This window comes from Sturnira hondurensis, unplaced genomic scaffold (genome assembly GCF_014824575.4).
Source record: "Sturnira hondurensis isolate 20B ecotype Veracruz unplaced genomic scaffold, ASM1482457v3 Scaffold0002638, whole genome shotgun sequence".
Lineage (NCBI taxonomy): Eukaryota > Metazoa > Chordata > Mammalia > Chiroptera > Phyllostomidae > Sturnira > Sturnira hondurensis.
The window spans coordinates 8,956,925-8,976,506 of record NW_028075269.1 but is presented as its reverse complement, the minus strand read 5'-3'; the positions used below and the strand labels follow the sequence as shown (position 1 = coordinate 8,976,506).

The 19,582-nt window shown below is 38.1% G+C and overlaps 1 protein-coding gene across 5 annotated transcripts in view; it reads left to right on the top strand.

Annotated features, from left to right (window-relative positions):
• Positions 1 to 19,582, top strand: part of IMMP1L (inner mitochondrial membrane peptidase subunit 1) — a 56,427-nt gene that overhangs the window by 33,191 nt on the left and 3,654 nt on the right. For 4 of the 5 annotated variants that reach the window (XM_037040444.1, XM_037040443.1, XM_037040442.1 and 1 more), the window contains one exon: positions 2,092 to 2,218. In XM_037040444.1, coding sequence (XP_036896339.1) covers positions 2,092 to 2,218 — 127 coding nt within the window. Of the gene's footprint in view, positions 1 to 2,091; positions 2,219 to 8,977; positions 9,080 to 19,582 lie in introns of those variants that run through there. The other variant, XM_037040446.1, reaches the window with a different exon arrangement.

The window sequence follows — 19,582 nt, the reverse complement described above, 5'->3', positions numbered from 1 at the left end:
TGGTTAATAACTGTGAGTTTGCTGTCCTTTCACTGCTCATATTTTTCATCTTATTTTTCTTAGATAAGTCCATTTAACATTTCATATAATAAGGGCTTGGTGATGATGAATTCCTTGAACTTGACCTTGTCTGAGAAGCACTTTATCTGCCCTCCCATTCTAAATGAAAGCTTTGCTGGATAAAGCAATCTTGGCTGTAGGTCTTTGGATTTCATGACTTGGAATACTTCTTTCCAGCCCCTTCTTGCCTGAAAGGTCTCTTTTGAGAAATCCACTGACAGTCTGATGGGTACTCCTTTGTAGGTGACTGTCCCCTTATCTCTTGCTGCTTCTAGGATTCTCTCCCTCATTTTAATCTTGGGCAACGTATTTATGATGTGCCTTGGTGTGTTCCTTCTTGGGTCCAACTTCTTTGAGACTCTCTGAGCTTCCTGGATTTCCTGGAAGTCTATGTCCTTTGCCAGACTGGGGAAGTTCTCCTTTATTATTTGTTCAAATAAGTTTTCCACTCGTGGCTGTTTCTTTCCCCCTTCTGGTACCCCTATAATCCGGATGTTGGAACGTTTAAAGATGTCCTGGAGGTTCCTAAGCCTCTCCTCCTTTTTTTAAATTCTTATTTCTTTATTCTTTTCTGGTCAGATGTTTTGTTCTTCCTTCTGGTCCATTCCCTTGATTTGAGTCCCAGTTTCCTTTCCATCACTATTGGTTTCCTGTGCATTTTCCCTTCATTTCAATTAGTTTAGCCTTCGTATGTTCCTCTAATTTGTGACTAAAATCCACCAATTCTGTGAGCATCCTGATCACCAGTGTTTTGAACTTTGCATCTGAGAGGTTCGCTATTTCTCGGTCACTTAGCATTATTGGCTCTGGGGCTTTGTGTTCTTCTTGAGCCATGTTTTGGACTGTTCGTGCCTTTTAGGTATGAGGAGCAGAGTCCTAGGTGTTCACCAGGGTGAGGCAACTCAGTCACTGGGTTGTGATGCTGTATCTTTCTTTTATCTGTAGCACAGGCCTCTAAGATTTCAGACACTCTTACTTGCTGCCTGTTTCTGAAGCCGCAATAGCCATCCGTTTTAGGCAGAATGGAAGTCTGCATGTTTGGCACATGGATCGCTTTTCAGTCAGATGCGCAGAACACTTTTACTTGAGACAATGACAGTCTCACTGCTATTTATTCTTTCAACAAATAGTTAATGAGCACCTAATTTATAAAATGTGCTATACATTAGAGAGGATATTAAGATGAATAAGATTGATCCTTATTTGCAAAAGCTTATAGTAACATCAAATTATTTCTGGAACTAGGTATAGGTAATAACTAAATACACTGAATCCTTTCAAATGTGTGTATTAGTCAACTATTCACTTATTTCTGCTCATTTCAGCAGAAAGAGCATCTTGTTACCATTGAGGCATTACTCCTATATTTTTTGTCTCCATCTTCCTTTCCACTTTGAAGATCTTTCTTATTTTTTAAGACATGTGGATTGTTACTTCTTTCATGAATCATGCCAGTTTGTGTCTGCAGTGTATGTTGGGGCAGCTTTTAGCATTTTATTTGGTTGTGTCTTCCGATATTTTCACTCAGATATGTCTGTTTTACTCTACAGTAAATCGTCTGGGTCATATAACTTACGTGCTGTACCTCCTTGGTTCTTCGACCTCCAGGGAACCACAGACCGTGTTTCTGCCTTTCTGTGCACTCCAGAGTCTGTCAGTGCCCCTGGATGGGCAGTCAGGTTGCCTTAGGGAATTTGGTGGTATTTACATGGAATTGTCTTCCCATAGTTTTGTTTCTAAACATTTGGACACAGAAGTAACACATAGGGATACAGTGAAAGAAGATAATTTTTATGGAATCATCAGAAATTTTAGAATCTTGTAATAGTTTTTCCTTCCCCCTCATTGTTGGATTCTAACGCATAAAAGTCAGTCATGAAGGTTCTCAAAGCTGGTCAGTGTGTGGAAGAGCCAGTATGAGAGAGGATATAGGGTATGGTTTTAGGTTACTTTATAAAAGTGTGATAGTGATGCCATGTATATGTTTATGCTCACTAAATAATACTGTCATTTCTTTGACTTTTCCCTCAGAGGTGACATTGTGATTGCAAAAAGCCCGAGTGATCCAAGGTCAAATATTTGTAAAAGAGTAATTGGTTTGGAAGGAGACAAGATGCTCACCAAAAGTCCATCAGAGTTCTTTAAAAGCCATAGTTATGTAAGTAACATTTCAATTATGTTATTCATTCATTTAATAATTTGCTAACATTAATTGAAAACAACAGAAAATGACATTTCTATTTTGAATATAAGTTAAAGTACTACATTCAGTGGAATTTTAAGTATGCTTGTATCAAGAACTATTTGGTCATATTTTATATTTTATTTCCTTTCAAAACTCTGTATCAACATCTCAGTGATAATTGTTGCAGGCAAGATTCACCAACAGTTGTCAAAATATTGGGCCAAAGTTTGAGGGAAAATAGTGTATTTGCATAGGTTCAATGTATCTCTCCCAAGATATGTGTTACAAAGGGAAAAACAGTAACTTTGTAGAGGGGAAACCTGACGTTCACCACCTATACTGAGTGATCAAGGTTAACTTCACCACCACCAAGACAGATCAATGTAGTGTAGCCCTTGACTTGAAGCACTCTCGGGCATATCACTTCTGTGGTATTCTTGCAAAAGAGGGTATAACCTCAGTCTAATCACGAGAAAACATCAGACAAACCCGGGCAATTGAGGATCATTCTGCAACATAACTGACCAATACTCTGCAAAAATGTCAAGGTCATGAAAAACAAGGAGAGACAGGAATTGTGGTAGATTGGAGAAGACAAAGGAGGTATCCCAGCTAAATGCAGTCTGGCTTCCTGGCATAGACAAATTCCCAACTAATTTATGAAAGGAAATCTACAATGGTAAAATCAAATAAAGCCTGTAGTTTAGTTCTTAAAAATCCTACTTGAATTTGTAGGATAGAAATTGCATATACTTTTGGTCTAATCAGCTTACCTGTCCAAAGCAGCATCATGGAAGAGTGAAGAGCAGGTGTAATGCGCCGCCTCCTCTCGCCAGTCACATGGCCACTGTGACGGAGCTTCGGCAGAGGACGGTGGTCTTTACTTTACTCAGCATACAGTTTTCTTCCTTTGAAAATTATCATTAATGTTCTGCTTTTGTGGAAAATTTCTGTGTCATTATCAAATTATTAATACAGCTATTTCATCTATTAACTAACTTTACCTCTATCTTCCCCCCCAATATAAGCATATAATTAAGAGTTAAATAGTCTTCATCATTGTACATTTATTTTGAACTATAAATAACCTCTGAATGCTCTATAAGTAAGTTTGGTCAATTGACTATTACCTAATCAGTCCACTTATTTACCATCCATAATAGACTGTGGATCAGCTGTGCAAATGTTTTTGATGTTTATTACCATAGTGTTAACCATACTCGTGATAGTTAGCGGATGGTGATAATAATGTTGGAGATGATAGCATGGTATCAGGTAAGCTGTTTTTCTTTGGACGTTATCAGGGACACTATATTAGTTATTCTTTAAAAATGTCAGAATTTTACATAATGGTTGCACTTTCATCTGACTATTATCATTTCATAAGGCATTCCAGTAACTTCTGAATTATTCTAGCAACAAGCATATACTGGAGACGAGAAGTACTATATTTTGCTGTGCATAGTGTGCTCCTGTGTATAATGTGACCACAGTGTTTTTTTGCGCATAATACATGGGGTTATTTTCCCCTACTCTGTAATCATTATACCCACATGTAATGTGCAGCCTTATGTTTCCCTCAAAAGTATGGGCAAAAATGAGCATTATACATGGCACAATAAGGGTATTTTACATACAAATTGATAAAACATATAAACGATGGCATCTGGGATCTGGGTATTGACACAGCACACACACACTGAGGTGGCTGCTGGTTTCTTTTTGAGTCACTAGAGGAGAAATATCAGGGCAGAACGGTTTAGAAAAAATTCTGGCTAAGTAATCAGAAAAGACAACCAGAGGGCTGTAAGACGTAGATCTTTTTTTTTTTTTTAATATTCTACTTAAGGAAAATGTTCATTGAATTTTTATTATGTTTAGTGAAGGGATAAATTAGAGGACACTCCCATTTTGTTCTGGTGTATTCCATTGACTTTGGCTTGTATGTTTATAAGTGTGCAAACATAATTGTGATAATATTGGCCAACACTTATGTATGTATTCTGTACCAGACACTGTTGAAACTCTTATAAGAGTTAATTTATTTAATTATCACAACATCACCCCAATGAGATAGGTAGTAGTAGTATTTGACAGATGTAAAAAACTAAAAACAGGGAGGTTAAATAAATTGCCCAGTTTCAAACAGTTAATGAGAAAAATAGTTGGAATTCAAATACAGTTAGCCTGGCTCCACTGAGAATTTGTATTCCTTAACATGCTACAGCTTCTCCTCCCATAATATCTTCTACATATCTATTATTATTTCTATTCCCATCTCATCAAATGGTACTTCCCTTAAAATGTATTTGTCTTTATTATTTCCAAAAAGAAAGGGATCTATTCCTGGTCAGGGGCAGTATTGGTCCTTAAAGAGAATCCAGTGAGTTCTGAAGGTTTTCTCACCCCCACCAGTTTTTCTAGGCTAGATTTTTCAAGCTGTAAGAGTTGTATAGCCATTACAGAACCACTTTAGTAAATGTGTTCCATTAATCAAGATGATTTATAACAAAAATCCATCCAAGTTTGGGGCACTCTAAAGCAATACCAAACTGTTTGCAGGGTCTGCCCCTTTAGAGGGCTCCCTTTTTCAGCTATCTCAAAAGCACCCTGGTTCTGTATTTTATGTAATTGGTTTCTTCTTTTTACCTATGCACCCTTTTAGAAAAATTATTATTGTTTATAAGAAGAAGACATTACTATTCAGATCTTGATTGAACTGCATAGTGATGATGATAAATAGTAAATGTGTTTTGAATTCCAGGCAAAAAAACATTATTCTCTAAGTATGTGCTTCAGAAAGCAAAACACCAACATTGTCATTTGGAACCTAGAATACAGAGTTTAGCATATGAAAGAAATACCATTGTTCCTAAGCTGGCATATAAGAATATAAATGGTCATTGGTTAAGTGAAGTGGAACCATTTTATTCACTCCAGAGTTCTAAAGTCTGTATGGCAAGCCACACTTAGGAACTATGATTTATTTTTTACATTAAGCATTTGGAAACTAAGCAGTCCCTATCGAGGTTCTATTGCAGTCGCTTTTGCTTGTTTTATTTCAATATTTGAGACTAGTAGTACTATCCATGGGTTTTGGACCGAGCATTGGCTACTAGGACCTAAGCTTAAATTGTGACTCTTGAAAGAAACAAATTGTATTCAGCACAAACATCTTGAATTACTTACCTCCCTATACGATAGCAACTTCTCAAGCTTACTGCTAGAACCCTCTAATTTGCCAAAAATATTTAGCTGGAAGTAGAAACATTAAGCAAATAGGAAATACATAAAAATGAACTGGCATTCTATTTGTACAGTAGGTGAAGTAAAAGCCTATTTAATGTAGGGGATTTGGGTCAGGACTTGGGAAATATGGTAAAATTGTGTTAGAAAGCTAATGAAGAGGCAAAGAAAAATACTTCATTATCTTTCTGAGGATAACATTATGGGAGAGTCCAGGGCTGTGACTTTAATCCATAGCATAACTGTGGTACAGCTAGGCATTTTGAAATATATAGTAAGTCCTTATCAGCAAACAAACACGCTGTAAGATTCTGCACCTAAACCACCAAACTCCTTTGCTACTGCATCTCCCTGTAGGAAAGAGCTGTGCCCGCTCACTGACTGCACTGCGAACTTCATCTTCTCTCTTGGACTTGTTACGGCGAGGCTTCGGTCCCTGTACATCATGCAGCAGTTCTTGTCAAGGGTCCTCAGTGACTTCTGTTGTCAGTCCCATGGTCAGCTCTGTGTGCTCACTTTACTTGAACAATACTTAATGTTTGGAAGAGTTGTTCTCAAAACCTGGTTTTCCTAGTTTTAGGGACACCATTCTCTCCAGGTTCTTCCTATCTTCTAATTTTCTTTTGTTGGTTCTTCCAAATGCTGGAGTAACTAAAGGTTCGTAGTTTAAACTCCTTCTGTTGTTTATATACATTCACACTTTAGATGACCTCACCCTGTCTCTGGTTTTAAATACTAACGTAATTCCCAAATTTATATCAACAACTTCTTTCCTGAACTCTAGAAGCGTGTATCTAAAATCTGCCTAATATATCCATTTTAGAATATAAAGGTCATCTCAAAATTAACATGTCCAAAACTAAATTGATTTTCCACCCCAACCTGGCCCCTGCCATACACTCTCCCAATCACAGTAAAGGGTGTCCCTTTCTTCTGCTTGGCCCGCCAACCTCGGGACTCATCCGTGACTCTTCTTCTCTCACCCTACACCCATTTCATTAGGAAATCATAACTCCATCTTCTAAATGTATTCAGAATCAGACCGCTTCTTTGTCACACTTACTGCCGCCATCCTGGTGCAAGGCAAATTTATCTCCCTAGTTTTCTTACAGTAACTTCTGACCTGCTCTCTCTGCTTATACCTTTCTCATCATCTTGCTTTCCTGCCCTCTACTGATTGCTCTACATAGTAACTGAAATAATCCTTTTTAGTAAGGATGCCTTTTAAGAGTGCTAGTGTCACTGTTCTGCAGTGAGACCCCAGTGACTCCCCATCTCAGTCATAACAACAGCCACAGGCCTGAGGGTGGCCTGTAAGACCCTACCTGGTCATCCCGCCTGCTGCCTGTTCTTGTCATTGTATTGGAACACAGGCGTGCTCATTCATTTACATGGTGCCTGTGGCTGCTTTCACTAAAACAGCAGAGGTTGAGTAGTTGTCACAGAGACGATATGGCTTGCAAGTTTGTGCTATTTACTATCTGGATCTTTACAGAAAAATTTTGCTGACCCATGCTCTAGAACAGATGGCAGGGGTTTGTTTTGATCTTGGCTGACTCCCCAGCACCCAGACTTGGATTTGGCAGGTAGTAGGTACAAAAAATACTTGAAGGGTAGATAAATGTGTATATGTGGATAGGTTCTGACCATGTATTCTTTTAGTTTCTACTCTGCTTTTACTCAGTTTCTTCTACTAGTTTCTACTGAAAACTTGCTCCCGAGTGAGTGCATTATGTCACCATTTTTCAGTAAGATAGGTGTTCCTGTAGCTCACAACACTCTGTAGCTCCTCTGCTGCGGAGCTGGCCAGTTTGGGGTTATTCTAGTCTTCATAGAAGACTTGAAAGCTAAGCTACTTCCATGGTAGGGCTACCTGACCACATGGTCCCTGTTACTTTGTACCAGGACAGCAGAGTGCCAGCTACTGTTTCTTCCCCCAGGTGACTTGTGTTTGGACTGAATGGTATTTTTCAACCATTTTTATGAAGCAGGCTGAAAATTCACTGGGCTTTGAATTGACCTATCACTTTAGAATACTCTAAACTAAATCTTTTAAAGGAATCATGGAACTGAGGAACTCTGGACCTACCTTGCTCTTACTTTGAAGGAAGGTGTGGTTCTCCAGAAATGCTGTCTTGGGTTTGTTATGATGAGGGCTAAGCTGCCCTTGCAACACACAGTTCCTGCTAGTGATGTCATCGGGTGATAAGAGTTTTCTACATTTCAGTAGAAATGCACATGCGTTTGGGACATTATTTGCCGCTACACCAGTATTTTGTTCTTGTGATCCTTTATTGGTTGGCAGGTTAGTGATGGGCAGAGTTGGTACTTGTAGCTGGTAAACTGCTCCTTTAACTGTAACCTTCTGCTTTTCAGAGGTCATTCATTGCAAAATGAATAATGTTTTTAAATCATCCAAAATTAAAATATTATTGAATTTGTTTCTCAACCACATTGAAAATGGACATATTAATAGAAATATGATCATGAAGCTTTCAGTATATTCCTACAGTTTTATCATAGCACTCTTTTGCTATTGTTAAACAAATCTATTGTCATCAGAGTGTAGTGTATATTTTTACTATAGGTTTATTATTGACCTATCAAAATATCAGGCCACTTAAAGCTTTATGGTTGTTGATACCATAGATTCCAGACTTATGCACAGAAGATGACATGTTCCTTACCAATGGTAGTCTGTTACCACAGAGCGATGGTAGGTGAATAAGGAATGTACTATTTCTTACAGTGTTTCTTTTTGAATTGTAGAGTATGTTAGTAACATCATTGTTGTTATTGGTGGAAAGGTAGGAAATAGAGACAATTTTACATTTCAGACATAACTGATGAAATATTCTCAGGATGCACAGGTAGTATCCTTAAAAGGAACACTTGGGAATGGGACAGTATGCCAGTAATAAAACTATTTTATATTGTGTTAGAAAATATTTAAATAAAACTTATCAACAAACTGAAAAACAATCTCCCTTATTCCACAGCATTGGAAAATGGTCCCTGGGGGATAAGTGGTGACAGAAAGAGACTAGACGTTGGGTGGTGAACACACAATACAATATATAGACGATGTGTTGTAGAACTGTGCAACTGAAACCTATAATTTTATTAACCAGTGTCACTGTAATAAATTCAGTTTAAAAATGATCACTTTATAGAGTTAACACTAACAACCTCTTAATGTGCACTGTGTATTTAGGTTCAAATCCTTGAATATCCTAATGCTGTTCTTCTGTTTGTTTAAATGTCATTTGCTTCAGCTAAAGGTCACAACCATATGGCCTTCTATTACCACTTGTGTTATAAACAGAAAAGTACTTCTGCGTAGGGAGAGGGATCATCAGACTGAAAGGGCTTCTTTATTACAAGTTGCTGATACACTAAATCCTTATGTCATTTAAATAGAGGAACTACCTAATAATGTCACTTATTACAACAAGGATATCTAAACAGGGGCCTTGCTTTTTGCAGACTATAGCGATAAAACCCGTGCTACACGTCCATTTCTCGGCAACAGCTCCCAGGCGAATCAATCGCGGCACACTGCTAATGTCTTGATTACAGCTGATGGGGAGGAAGCATGTTTACTCTTGTGCTAAAGCGAAGTTCACTGCGGAGATGACGTGACTTTTTCATCCTATAGTTAACACAGTTCTGAAGATAAATTTGACTGGTTGTTTACAATTCTGAGGTGTTTTTCTTCTGATGTTAACATTAAATTACCATCTTTGAGGCTCTCACAATTTAAGCATTTTCTGATGTGTTTTCTGAATATTTTCAGAATAGTTTGATCTTAAAAAATATTTAGTTTATAAAATTTTATCTTACAGAAATGTATTTTATCTTATATATGTTTGTGTGTATATGTATGTGAGGGGGAACCCAGAAAGCCCTAGCATTTGTTTATAAAAAATTATATCTTTATTCTGACATGTTTAAATTTTAGTCACCTTCAAGGTACTCTCCATTTGATGCAATACACCTATCGGGATGTTTTTCTTCCAGTCAAAACAGTTTTTTAAATCATCAGTTTCGATGCTTTTAATTGCTTCTGTAGTTTTTGTTTTCGCCTCTTCCACATTGGCAAAATATTTCCCCTTGAGGACTTTTTTCATTCCATGAGATTGGGTGATTGTAGAGAGGGTGGGGCATGGGGGCTATCCATATTTGGTCAAAAAAACTGCTGAATACTCAGCTCAGTGTGGGCAGGTGTGCTTGTAAATCACCCATCCTGAAATGGGCAAATGCATTGAGTCTTCAAAAAAAATTAACTGAAGCCAAATGCAGCCTCTCACAACAATGCCAGCTGGTCCACTGATACAGATGGGTTCCTAGAATGCTCACCTAGCAGGGGAAGCCTGTACTACAAGGGGCCTGTCCTCTAGAAGATAATCCAGGTTTTTGGGGGTTCCCCTCATATATATATGTGTATATATTTGAGTATCAATGTTTATATTGAAATATTAGCAAGTCTTCCCAAAACTAATGTGTTCTGCTCATCTAAAAATATTTTAATCACTCAAAGTTGGTTTGAGTTTCCAGTTCAAAGTTAGAAAGTCACAATTGTGTGAATCTAGGGAGGCAGTTGTGCCATTCAGTAAAATGCAGATGTGACATGTACTTTTGTCTGTATGTTATGAGACCTCTATACTTGAAAGTTGCCTAAAAGTAACCGGGAGAAATTGAGACGGAAATGATAACACTGCTGTTCACTGCCAGCATCTGAAGCAGACCCCAACTCTAAGAGTAGTAAAGAGAATATATTCCAGGTGTCATGTGGCTTCCTCATATGATAGAATTGTGTGCTGGAAAGCTACTTTGAGTAGGTGTAATATGTTCAAATGTCTTTTTGGCTAAGCAACTAGGTGAAGTTCTGTGTCACCACTTTGGGTAATCAAATTCCTACAGGTTTCTGTGACCCATTCAACCTTAACCCATAAAAGCATTCTCATTCTACCGAACTATTCCCTACCCAAAATAAGACTGGAAACGAGGAACAGCAGATATAAAAGCAGGGGTATGCGTGTTATAAAACAGCGAAGAAAGGAAATTAGCAAGAAGGTGTTGGCATGAGGAGCCTCTGTACTGTTCACCTTGATAGTGGGAGTGCTTTCCTCCTGGATTAGAATTTTCGTAATTTTTAATTTTAAAGAAAATTTAGGAATCATTTAGTTTTGCATAGCTAGGGATTACGTGTCCACTAAACATACATGCAGTGCCAACAGGAAAGGAGACAAAAGTACTTAACACTATGGGTGATTTAAAATGCTAAACTAAGATCAATTGATGATTCAGATCTGCGTTCTACACAGTGTGTGTATGACTCTCTCAATTGGGAAGGATTAGAGAAACCTTGTCTTCTGAAGAGACCTAAAGTTTGACCCGACATCCTTATGTAAGGAAAACGGGTCTAGGGACAAAGAGGCCGTGGACTTCTGACCCTAGCATCAGATGCACCTAAGTCCAGCATTCGGGCACCTTCCCTAAAAAGGCTGTGCCTCGGGAACAACTGGAACCACTGGATTCGGGGGTGGGGGGGGAGAGATTTAAATGGCCTTCAGGAGGCGATAGAGGTGGACAGACATTTCTGACATTCACAACTTGCCTTTTACTCTTTCTTTTTATCCATGTATTCATTAATTCTACTAACATTTATTGAGCACTTGCCGGAGGGCCACCAGCAGCACCATGCTGGGCAGATTCCTGCCTCTAGTGCTAAATAGAACTTTCTGCAAAAATGAAATACTCTGTATCTGCACTGTCCAGTATGGTAGCCAGTGGGTACAGGTGGCTGTTACATATAGGGGACATGGCTGTCATGTCTGAGGAACTGAGCTTTTAATTTTATAGAATTTGTAAAATAGCCACATGTGTTGCTATTTACTTCCATATTTGACAGTATAGCTTTAGGAGCTTGTAGTCAAGCTGCAGGAACAGACAGGTATTACAATATGGTGTAAGAGAATTATATACAGGATGTTATAGGATGCAAGAGGCTCCTTTCCACTCGGGGTAAACATGATTATTCCTGAGAGGAGAGGTAAAACCTGAGTGGAAGTTCTAATGGGTAAGTAGGGGTTAGCCCAGGCAAGCGTGTCACATTCAGGTCTAGAAGGGAGAGTGTAGCATTGTGCTTTGGGCAGCTGCTGAAAGTAAGTTGCCATGTCTGGAACATATTGTGGAGAGGGGAGTAGTGAACAGAGATAAAAATGAAAAAAGTAAATGCATCTCAGTTTCTTGCATGCCTTAAGCAGGGGACTAGTTCGTTTTTAACGATGACCCTGGTATTAGTGTAGATGAATAGAAGATGGCTTGGAGTAGGAGACTGGAGGCAGGGACAGCCGTTAATAGGCTAAGACATAACTGAGATAATGACATTAAGAATGGAAAGCAGTACAAAGTTTGGAGAGAGATTAAGGAAATACCTAGACAGGATGAGATGCTGGGAGAAATGGAATTGAAGGGCTTCATCCTGACCCAGTTCTCTGGCTTTAGCAGTAGGGGTCACAGTATATTAAAATAGAGGATTCTGGGGGAGCTGTTAATTTGGGAAATGAAGAGAAGATGTATTCAGTTTTTGAGTAGTATAAAAGCCTGTCTATTAAGCCTGTGATATATTAATTTTAAATTAACTTAATAGTAATGAAATCATTATAGGAAATGGGGGGAAAGGTGCTCTCCCAGCATGATTATCCGATGCTATCCTATTCTCTCCTTGCTGTCCGCGCTGTGCTTTCATGGTCTCTCAATCAGAGCAGTGTTTTAATGTTCTCAGCCTTCAGAGATCAATCTTTTCAAATATCTTAAGCTATTCTCTTTGTAGCTTACATCATCACAAAAATTTCATGTCATCTATTTGCCTAATTTGCAGTTTTGTAAACACAAAGCTAGATTTCACTCTAAATAATTTCTAGGATATGGAACATTAGAGTTGTGATTTTGGTGAATAAAACACAAGTAGGATAATCTGTCAAAGAAAAACATGCAACACAATGCCTTTTTTAAGGCATTAGTAACATCAAGTACCGAATAAGCTACATATTTTAATCACTTTTTTGGAGTATGAACACTTTTCTACACCTGATCTTCTGTTTCTAATACAATTTCAGTTGTGAATCTGTTTTCTAGCCAATCTCTGTCTGGAGCAGTTAGACATAGACGCCATGGACATTGAAAAGAACTACAGAGTTTTGCCTATAGAAATAAATCCACATAGGGATGAGTTTTGACTGTGGGAAGAATTACTTCAAGTCCCAGGAGTCAAATTTTGGTGGAAATACTTTTAATACATATTTTGTATAGTATCTATCTGATTTACCAACCATTTAGAATTTTTTTTGAGAGCATGGGAAAAACTGATTATTTATATGCTTAACAGTATATCCTACTACTCTATGAAATACACTGTGTTTCATTATGTTAAGCTTATCTTTTAGAATATGAGAACCAGAGTATACATCAGGTCATAATAAAATGAAAGTACAATCCTGGCTGGTGTGGCTCAGTGCATTGAGCGCCATCCTGCAAACCAAAGGGTCACTGGTTCGATTCCCAGTGAGGGCATTTGCCTGGGTTGCAGGCCAGGTCCCCAGTAGGGGGCTGTGTGAGAGGCCATCACACACTGATGTTCTTTTCCCTCTCCCCTTATCCTCTCTCTAAAAATAAAAAGTGAAAAGTCTTTAAAATGAAAGTACAGAGATAAATTTTGAAATGATACCACAGAAAGATGCTTCTTTTAAATACTAATCCAAAAACAGAGCAGGCACAACATTGTTTTATGAATAGCACAAGAAAAGAAATCAGAGAGCAAAAAATCCATTGCTCTAGGGAAAAAATTCTGTAGGAGTAGGACATTACAATCAGAAGGCTAGGGTGGAGGGCGTGTTTTCTGGCTTCAATCCCAGCCCTTTCCCCCTTCCTCTAACCCGACTCGTTGGTAGCTTGGTAGCGCGCTCTGAAGAAGCAGTGCTTCATCAGGTGGAGCCTGAGCATTTGGTATATTATATTTCTTGATGAAGATTCCTACTAAAAGAATCAAAGTGTTAGTGTTTAGTAATCCATTTGTATGATCAAGTGTTACAGTTGAATTTCACTAAGTCAGTTAACATAATTAATATGGCAGCTATTCACAATGAATGTACATTGTATATTATATTGGGTTCAATTCCCAGTCTTGGCTAATATCAAAACTATGTAGTTAAATACAGCATAAAAGAAAATGATAAAAACATAACCAAAGTAAAATTACAAAGCACAGCACACTTTGCAAATTTCTGAGTAGGCTGTAGGAAAACCAGGAACAAAGAAAAATCCCAGAAGGCATCATTCACAGAAGCAACTGGGGCAACTGCTAATAACAATAGCTAGTGTTTAGTGAGTACTTACTGGATGCGGGAACCTTATATATTAGTCCACTTGGTTGTCAGAATATTTCTGCAAGGCATTTATTTATTAGTCCCAGGTGTATAAATGAGGTTTAAATAACCTGTCCAAGGTGCTTAACTAGCAGTAGTAGGGCCCCATTTTGAACTCAGGACTGACTGTAGACTATCTTTAACCACTATGCCAAACAACCCATTGGAGATTGCGATTCAGGCTGGATGGTGTTAAATCATAGGGACGACAGGAGCTCAGCTTGCAATAGCTATGAAGATGAGCAGGTCAAGTCTTAGAGTAAGTTCTAAACCTACTCAGCAGGGAGAGCCTCAATAGTGAACTTGTGGGCACAAAGCACCCCCCATCATTACCCTCACCCCGATGCTATAGGTGTGTGTAGCCCTCTGTAACTTCTGTATAGATTCCTCTGTGGTAATTACTGGCTATGAATCTAAGGTGGTGCCATTTTGAATTAGGGAAGGACAGTAACAGTCTCCAGGAATGATGAAGATAAGTCAGAATTTAAATGGACAGGAAAGAGAGCAGGACTGCATAGACATAGTACCCACCGAAATTATCAAGTGTGTGAACTATTCCATACCTGGTCCTTGTAACGGTTAATCCCTTTGTCATGCATCTAGCTTTTGGGGCACCTCCATTGGGACTCCAGATACTACACTCAGGTAGACAGGTGTGGGCAAGAAGTTGTGGCAAGGAGAATATCAATGAAAACAGAATAGTAAAACTGTACCTTGAATTTTGCTTTCAGAGATACCCAAAACTGACACTTGAGACACTCCCACTTTTTTAAATTAAAGATTAATAATCTATTCTCAGCCTTTTGATCTTGAAAGCTCTTGTACTTGATTGCCTCTGAGGGAGATTTAATGCTTCACTTTTTGGCATTATCTGTCTTGTTTATGGCTATCTTGGTGTTACAGGAAGGGTAAACAACAACATATTCACTGGCGGTGTTTCTCATTGCTGTTACTTTAGTAAAAAAAAATAGATTTTCCAATGTCCTTTTAGAACCGTATAAAAAATTTCATTTTCCAGATTCTCCAGTATTTCCTTGGTATCAAACCATGGCTACATTTGGGCTACATGTCATGATTAAGCAGAATATGCATTAACCACAAAATGGTATGGTAATTTGATTTGATCCTGCTTACCTGAAAGATGGTAACATAAAAAATGATTATTGGGGTATTAATTGTTAGACTGAAATGACATGTAAACTTATATGAACTGTTTTCCCGGGCAGGGAAATGATCCCGTTCATCTTTGCCAAAAAGAAAGACGGCCTTCCGATGGCTTTCCGAAAACGTGCCCCTCTCCTCTTCCTATCTCATGGAAGGAAAGGGAAAAATAATCATGTCAAAAAAGCATTCCAGAAACTTCGCCTGTCTCCTTGCCTTTTTCTTTAATAACTATTATTGTTTCTTTAATAACAATAAACATTGTTTCCTTTCACTCACATTTTAGAAGAACCATGAAAGAGGCACAAGCAATTGTAGGGCCAGTGCCCACTCTTAAACCTTTGCTGGTTGTAAATTATGAAATATCTGGCAGACAAAGGGTTAATTAAACATCAAATCTGTTATTAGGCTTTTCTGTTTTTTTTTTTTGAAAGGTCCAAAATACAAATATCTTACTTTTCAGTCAGAACTTTTACTTAATTAGATATTTTTTTGCTTAATCAAATAAGTGAGTTTGATTATAGTTTTAGTAAATGTGTTATTTGATATCGTGGGCTCTTTCATCAGAATTCACTTGAACCAAGAAAGGTAACACCTGTGGGTTGGTTCACAAAAGCCTCTTTTGTTAAAGGGACACCCGCAGCCCCTGAGGCAATTACATTTGTTGCTCGTACTATAAAGGCGGCACTTAACCAGACCTCAGTGCGTACTGCTGAGAATGAGGCTGGACTCTTTTGTCCAGCCCTGAGATTAGGTTTTAGCTTAGCTGCTTAGTTAAACCTCTGACGTAGAAAGGAAAAACAAGCATGATTTAAGGGTTCTTTTAATGCTTTAAAATCCAGCCCTAAAGTTAGCTGTATCTGAGACCCTGGGAAAATTCAGAGTTGAGCAAAAGTAAACTGTTCTATGTGGCACTCACTGTAAAAGCGTATCTGTATGTTCTTAGTCAGTCTCACGTATTTATTTACGTTACCATGGTAGATTTACAGAAGTATAAGAAAGAAAAGTCTTAAACTATTAAAAAGTTTTGGTTATGAGAAGTAACGGACATAACATGGAAATGGGGGGTTTCCATTTTGGGCCATTTGCAAAACATTTAGTCCAGATGAATTTATTGAAGTCCTGTTCTCCTTCAGTTGGAAAGTTATACTGGCTCTTTAAAAAATACATTTAAAAATATAGTTTAACCATTATTTTATTTGTTAATATTTTAATAATGTTACTGTAGACTTTTTTCTCTTATCTGGCTTGAATTTGCAACTTAGTGATAACAAAATATTGGTTAATCCAACAGACAAGAACTATTTTGAGTCAGAAAGGACATTTTGGTTCTGTTCCTTGCCTCACTCTGTAAGGCTGGGTTGTGAGTTTCAGACCTCCATCCAGACTGAGTTGTAATTTGTTTGTTTAACTGAGTTCTTAGCTAGACTGACAGTTTAGTTACCCAGACACCTGGTGACAGTGCTGCTGGTCACAGTCGTTTGCTTGCACTGCACAGAGCGGCAGAGCCTGCTGTGTGGACTGGAGCGTAGTTCGGTCCTGTTCTCTCCACACCACCATGGACAAAAAAGACTTTGTTTTAATTCAGCAGTGTTCCCTTTTTTAAAAGTACAAGTATCACTGAAAGGTCTAGGTATATTAAGATACACATGTTAAGTACCTGTGAGTGTATTTTAAATTGCCTAAATAATAACATACAATTCATAAAAATGTACATTGTAAAAAATAAACTTCTGTGAGTTTCCTTTCAACATTTATACACATTGCCCTGTAACTTCCTTTTTTCAGACCATCTGCATACAAATCTATTAGTTTTTTTAAAAACCAGCTGTCTATTATTATATAAAAAACTTATTTTAACCTCTGCCTATTGAGGAAATATTTATATTGTCACCAATTTTGAGATACAAGTAACACCATAGTGAACTCCTTTGTTCCTACATAATTGCAGGCTGAGTTGGGCAAATCTTCTCTGAAGATTTTAAGAGGGAAAGAGTAAAATTAAATCATAGAAGAGCCACCCCTGAAGGGGGCACAAGGCGATGCCAAAGGCACACGAAACTTCATATTATTTTTGAAATATGCTAAAAATAATAATGAGCACTTTACATTAGATCATTTGAATCTGTTTTTGACAATGATGGTGTAACTGGTGCTGAACTTGCCTTTCAGTCATTAAAAAAAACTAGAAAATTGGACAGAATATGTCAAACAGCTATTTTCAGACAGTGCACAGCAGGCAGTACCAGATGGATCCCCGAGAGAAGGGAAAGAAGCCTGGCAAGCCCTGCACTTGCCCCAACCTCTGCCTTCAGGCCGTTTTCAGGAGGCCCGATGAGGGAACACTCACAGTGGTCTTGTTCAGTTGAGGAGACGAGAGATCAGGGTAGAGGAAGGAAGGTGCAAGTGGTTGGAATTTATGGATCCAATCAGCAGGGACCACTGAGATCCAGTTCTCTTGGCTTTTGGGCTGAATGCATACTAAACTGTGCCTGCTCATGGTGAGACTTAAGAGACCAAGCAGAGAACCTGTAGTGGGCAGCTAAGTAATTCCCAGAGCTCACAGAGGGCTGCGAGCCATTTGAACTCTGACCAGCCAGAGTGGACAGATCTCACTGAATATCCAGAGCATTCAGTAGAGACCCCAGAATATCATGTCCTACTGGTAGGGCAAAAGAGAATGTTGTGAGCTAGGTAGGTCCAATCTAAGAGGTTAAAAATAAGGCTTGAGCCACAGCTAAATTAACTGCCTCCCCCAAAACAAACAGACCTGTCCAGCACTTAGCATACTCCGAAGAAAGACAGCAAAATACACTCAACAAATGAATGTCTACCTCAATCATAAATTGCTAGAAATGTGAAAGTGGAACCCATAACCAGAACAAAAATCAGTTAAGTAGATCCAAAAATGACAGAGATGATGGAATTAACAGACATGTGCTCCAAAAGACCAATTCTAAATGTTTTCAAGGATATGTAGGATGGACATAATGAGGAAAGAAATGGTAAATATAAAAAAGAGCCAAGTGAAATTTCTAGAGCTTATAAATAGAGACTACAAAAGATCCCAGACTCGGAGAAAACATAACACCTGTCACAGGACATTGAATCGAGGTATATAAAGGACTCTTAAGATGAAGAATAAGAAAAAACAACTCATTTTTAAAATAGACACAATATGTTAGTAATACTTCATAGAGAATACATAACAGGCATAAGAAAAATGCTTGTCAGAGAAATGCAAATGAAAACCAGGTGATACTAGTAACTGACTAGATGGCAAAAAAAATTTTTTTTCACGAAAACATGAAGGTTTGGAACAACAGAAAAACTCATACCTTGCTGTTTGGAGTGTAAAATGGCATAATCACATTGGAAAATGTTAAGGCCAGTTATATAGTTATGACCTAGAAATTCTACCCCAAGATGTTTACTAAAAATGGACTTGTACATGAATGTTCATAGTGCTTTATTTGTAAGAGCCCCCAACTGCAAACAACGTAAATACCCACCAAACAGGTCATGGGTAAATGTGATTTACAATGGAATACTACTAGCAGTGAAAAGGAATGAATGGCAGATACATACCCACAACATGCATTAATCATAAAAATTTGCTGAACAAAAGCCAGACACAAAATAGTATCTATTTCGTGCGTATAAATGTGCAGTCTCTTTCCTCTGAAATTCAGGAGCAGGTAAAACTAGTCGCTAGTAACAGAAAACTGATCACTATTGCCTAGGACTGGCTGTAAGGGTTGGGGGCTGACAGGAACAGGAGGGGGCTTTTGCGCACGATAGAAATGTTCTCCATCTTGATTGTGGTAGGTGGTTTTATAGATGTGCGTATTTTCCAAAATTAGTGTCAAAATTTAAATGGGTGTAAAAGGTATATGTAAAAAGCATATGTAAAATTATAAAAATCAGTTTTATAATAATCAATTTTCATAAAATTGATTTTTAAGGTGTACACCCTTACACAATACCAAAAATAGTTCTGTTTCAAAAACAGAATAATTTCAAACATCCTGAATTTTTTACAGGGAGGATGAGGCAGGGTCAGCAAAGGGTCCTGCTTGATTTTAAAAGATCCATACTTAGTGGCTTTCCTGTTTATAGAGAAGCGCTCGTTAGATTAAAGGTACCATAGGCGGTGACCTTGTTTCCTTGAGTTTTGTCCTTTATATAACACAGAGCATTGATGTCTGTGAGATACAGCGGTTCTTCCTTGACTGTAAATGGGTATTACATGTATAGGCTTCAGATAAGTACGAGGTACATGCCCCATACTGGAACCCACTTCTTCTATGAAATATCAGTAACAGTACTTCACAGGTTGTTTTAAGGGTCAAATGAATTTTTATTTACTATTATTATTAAATAAACCAGAAAGCCACAGGTACACACTGGTTTGCACTGCTATTCTTCCCTCTTGTTCCATCTCTTGCAGTCACAGATGAGGCGTAGCTAGCCTGGTCGCACTCCCCCAGAGGCTTTTGGT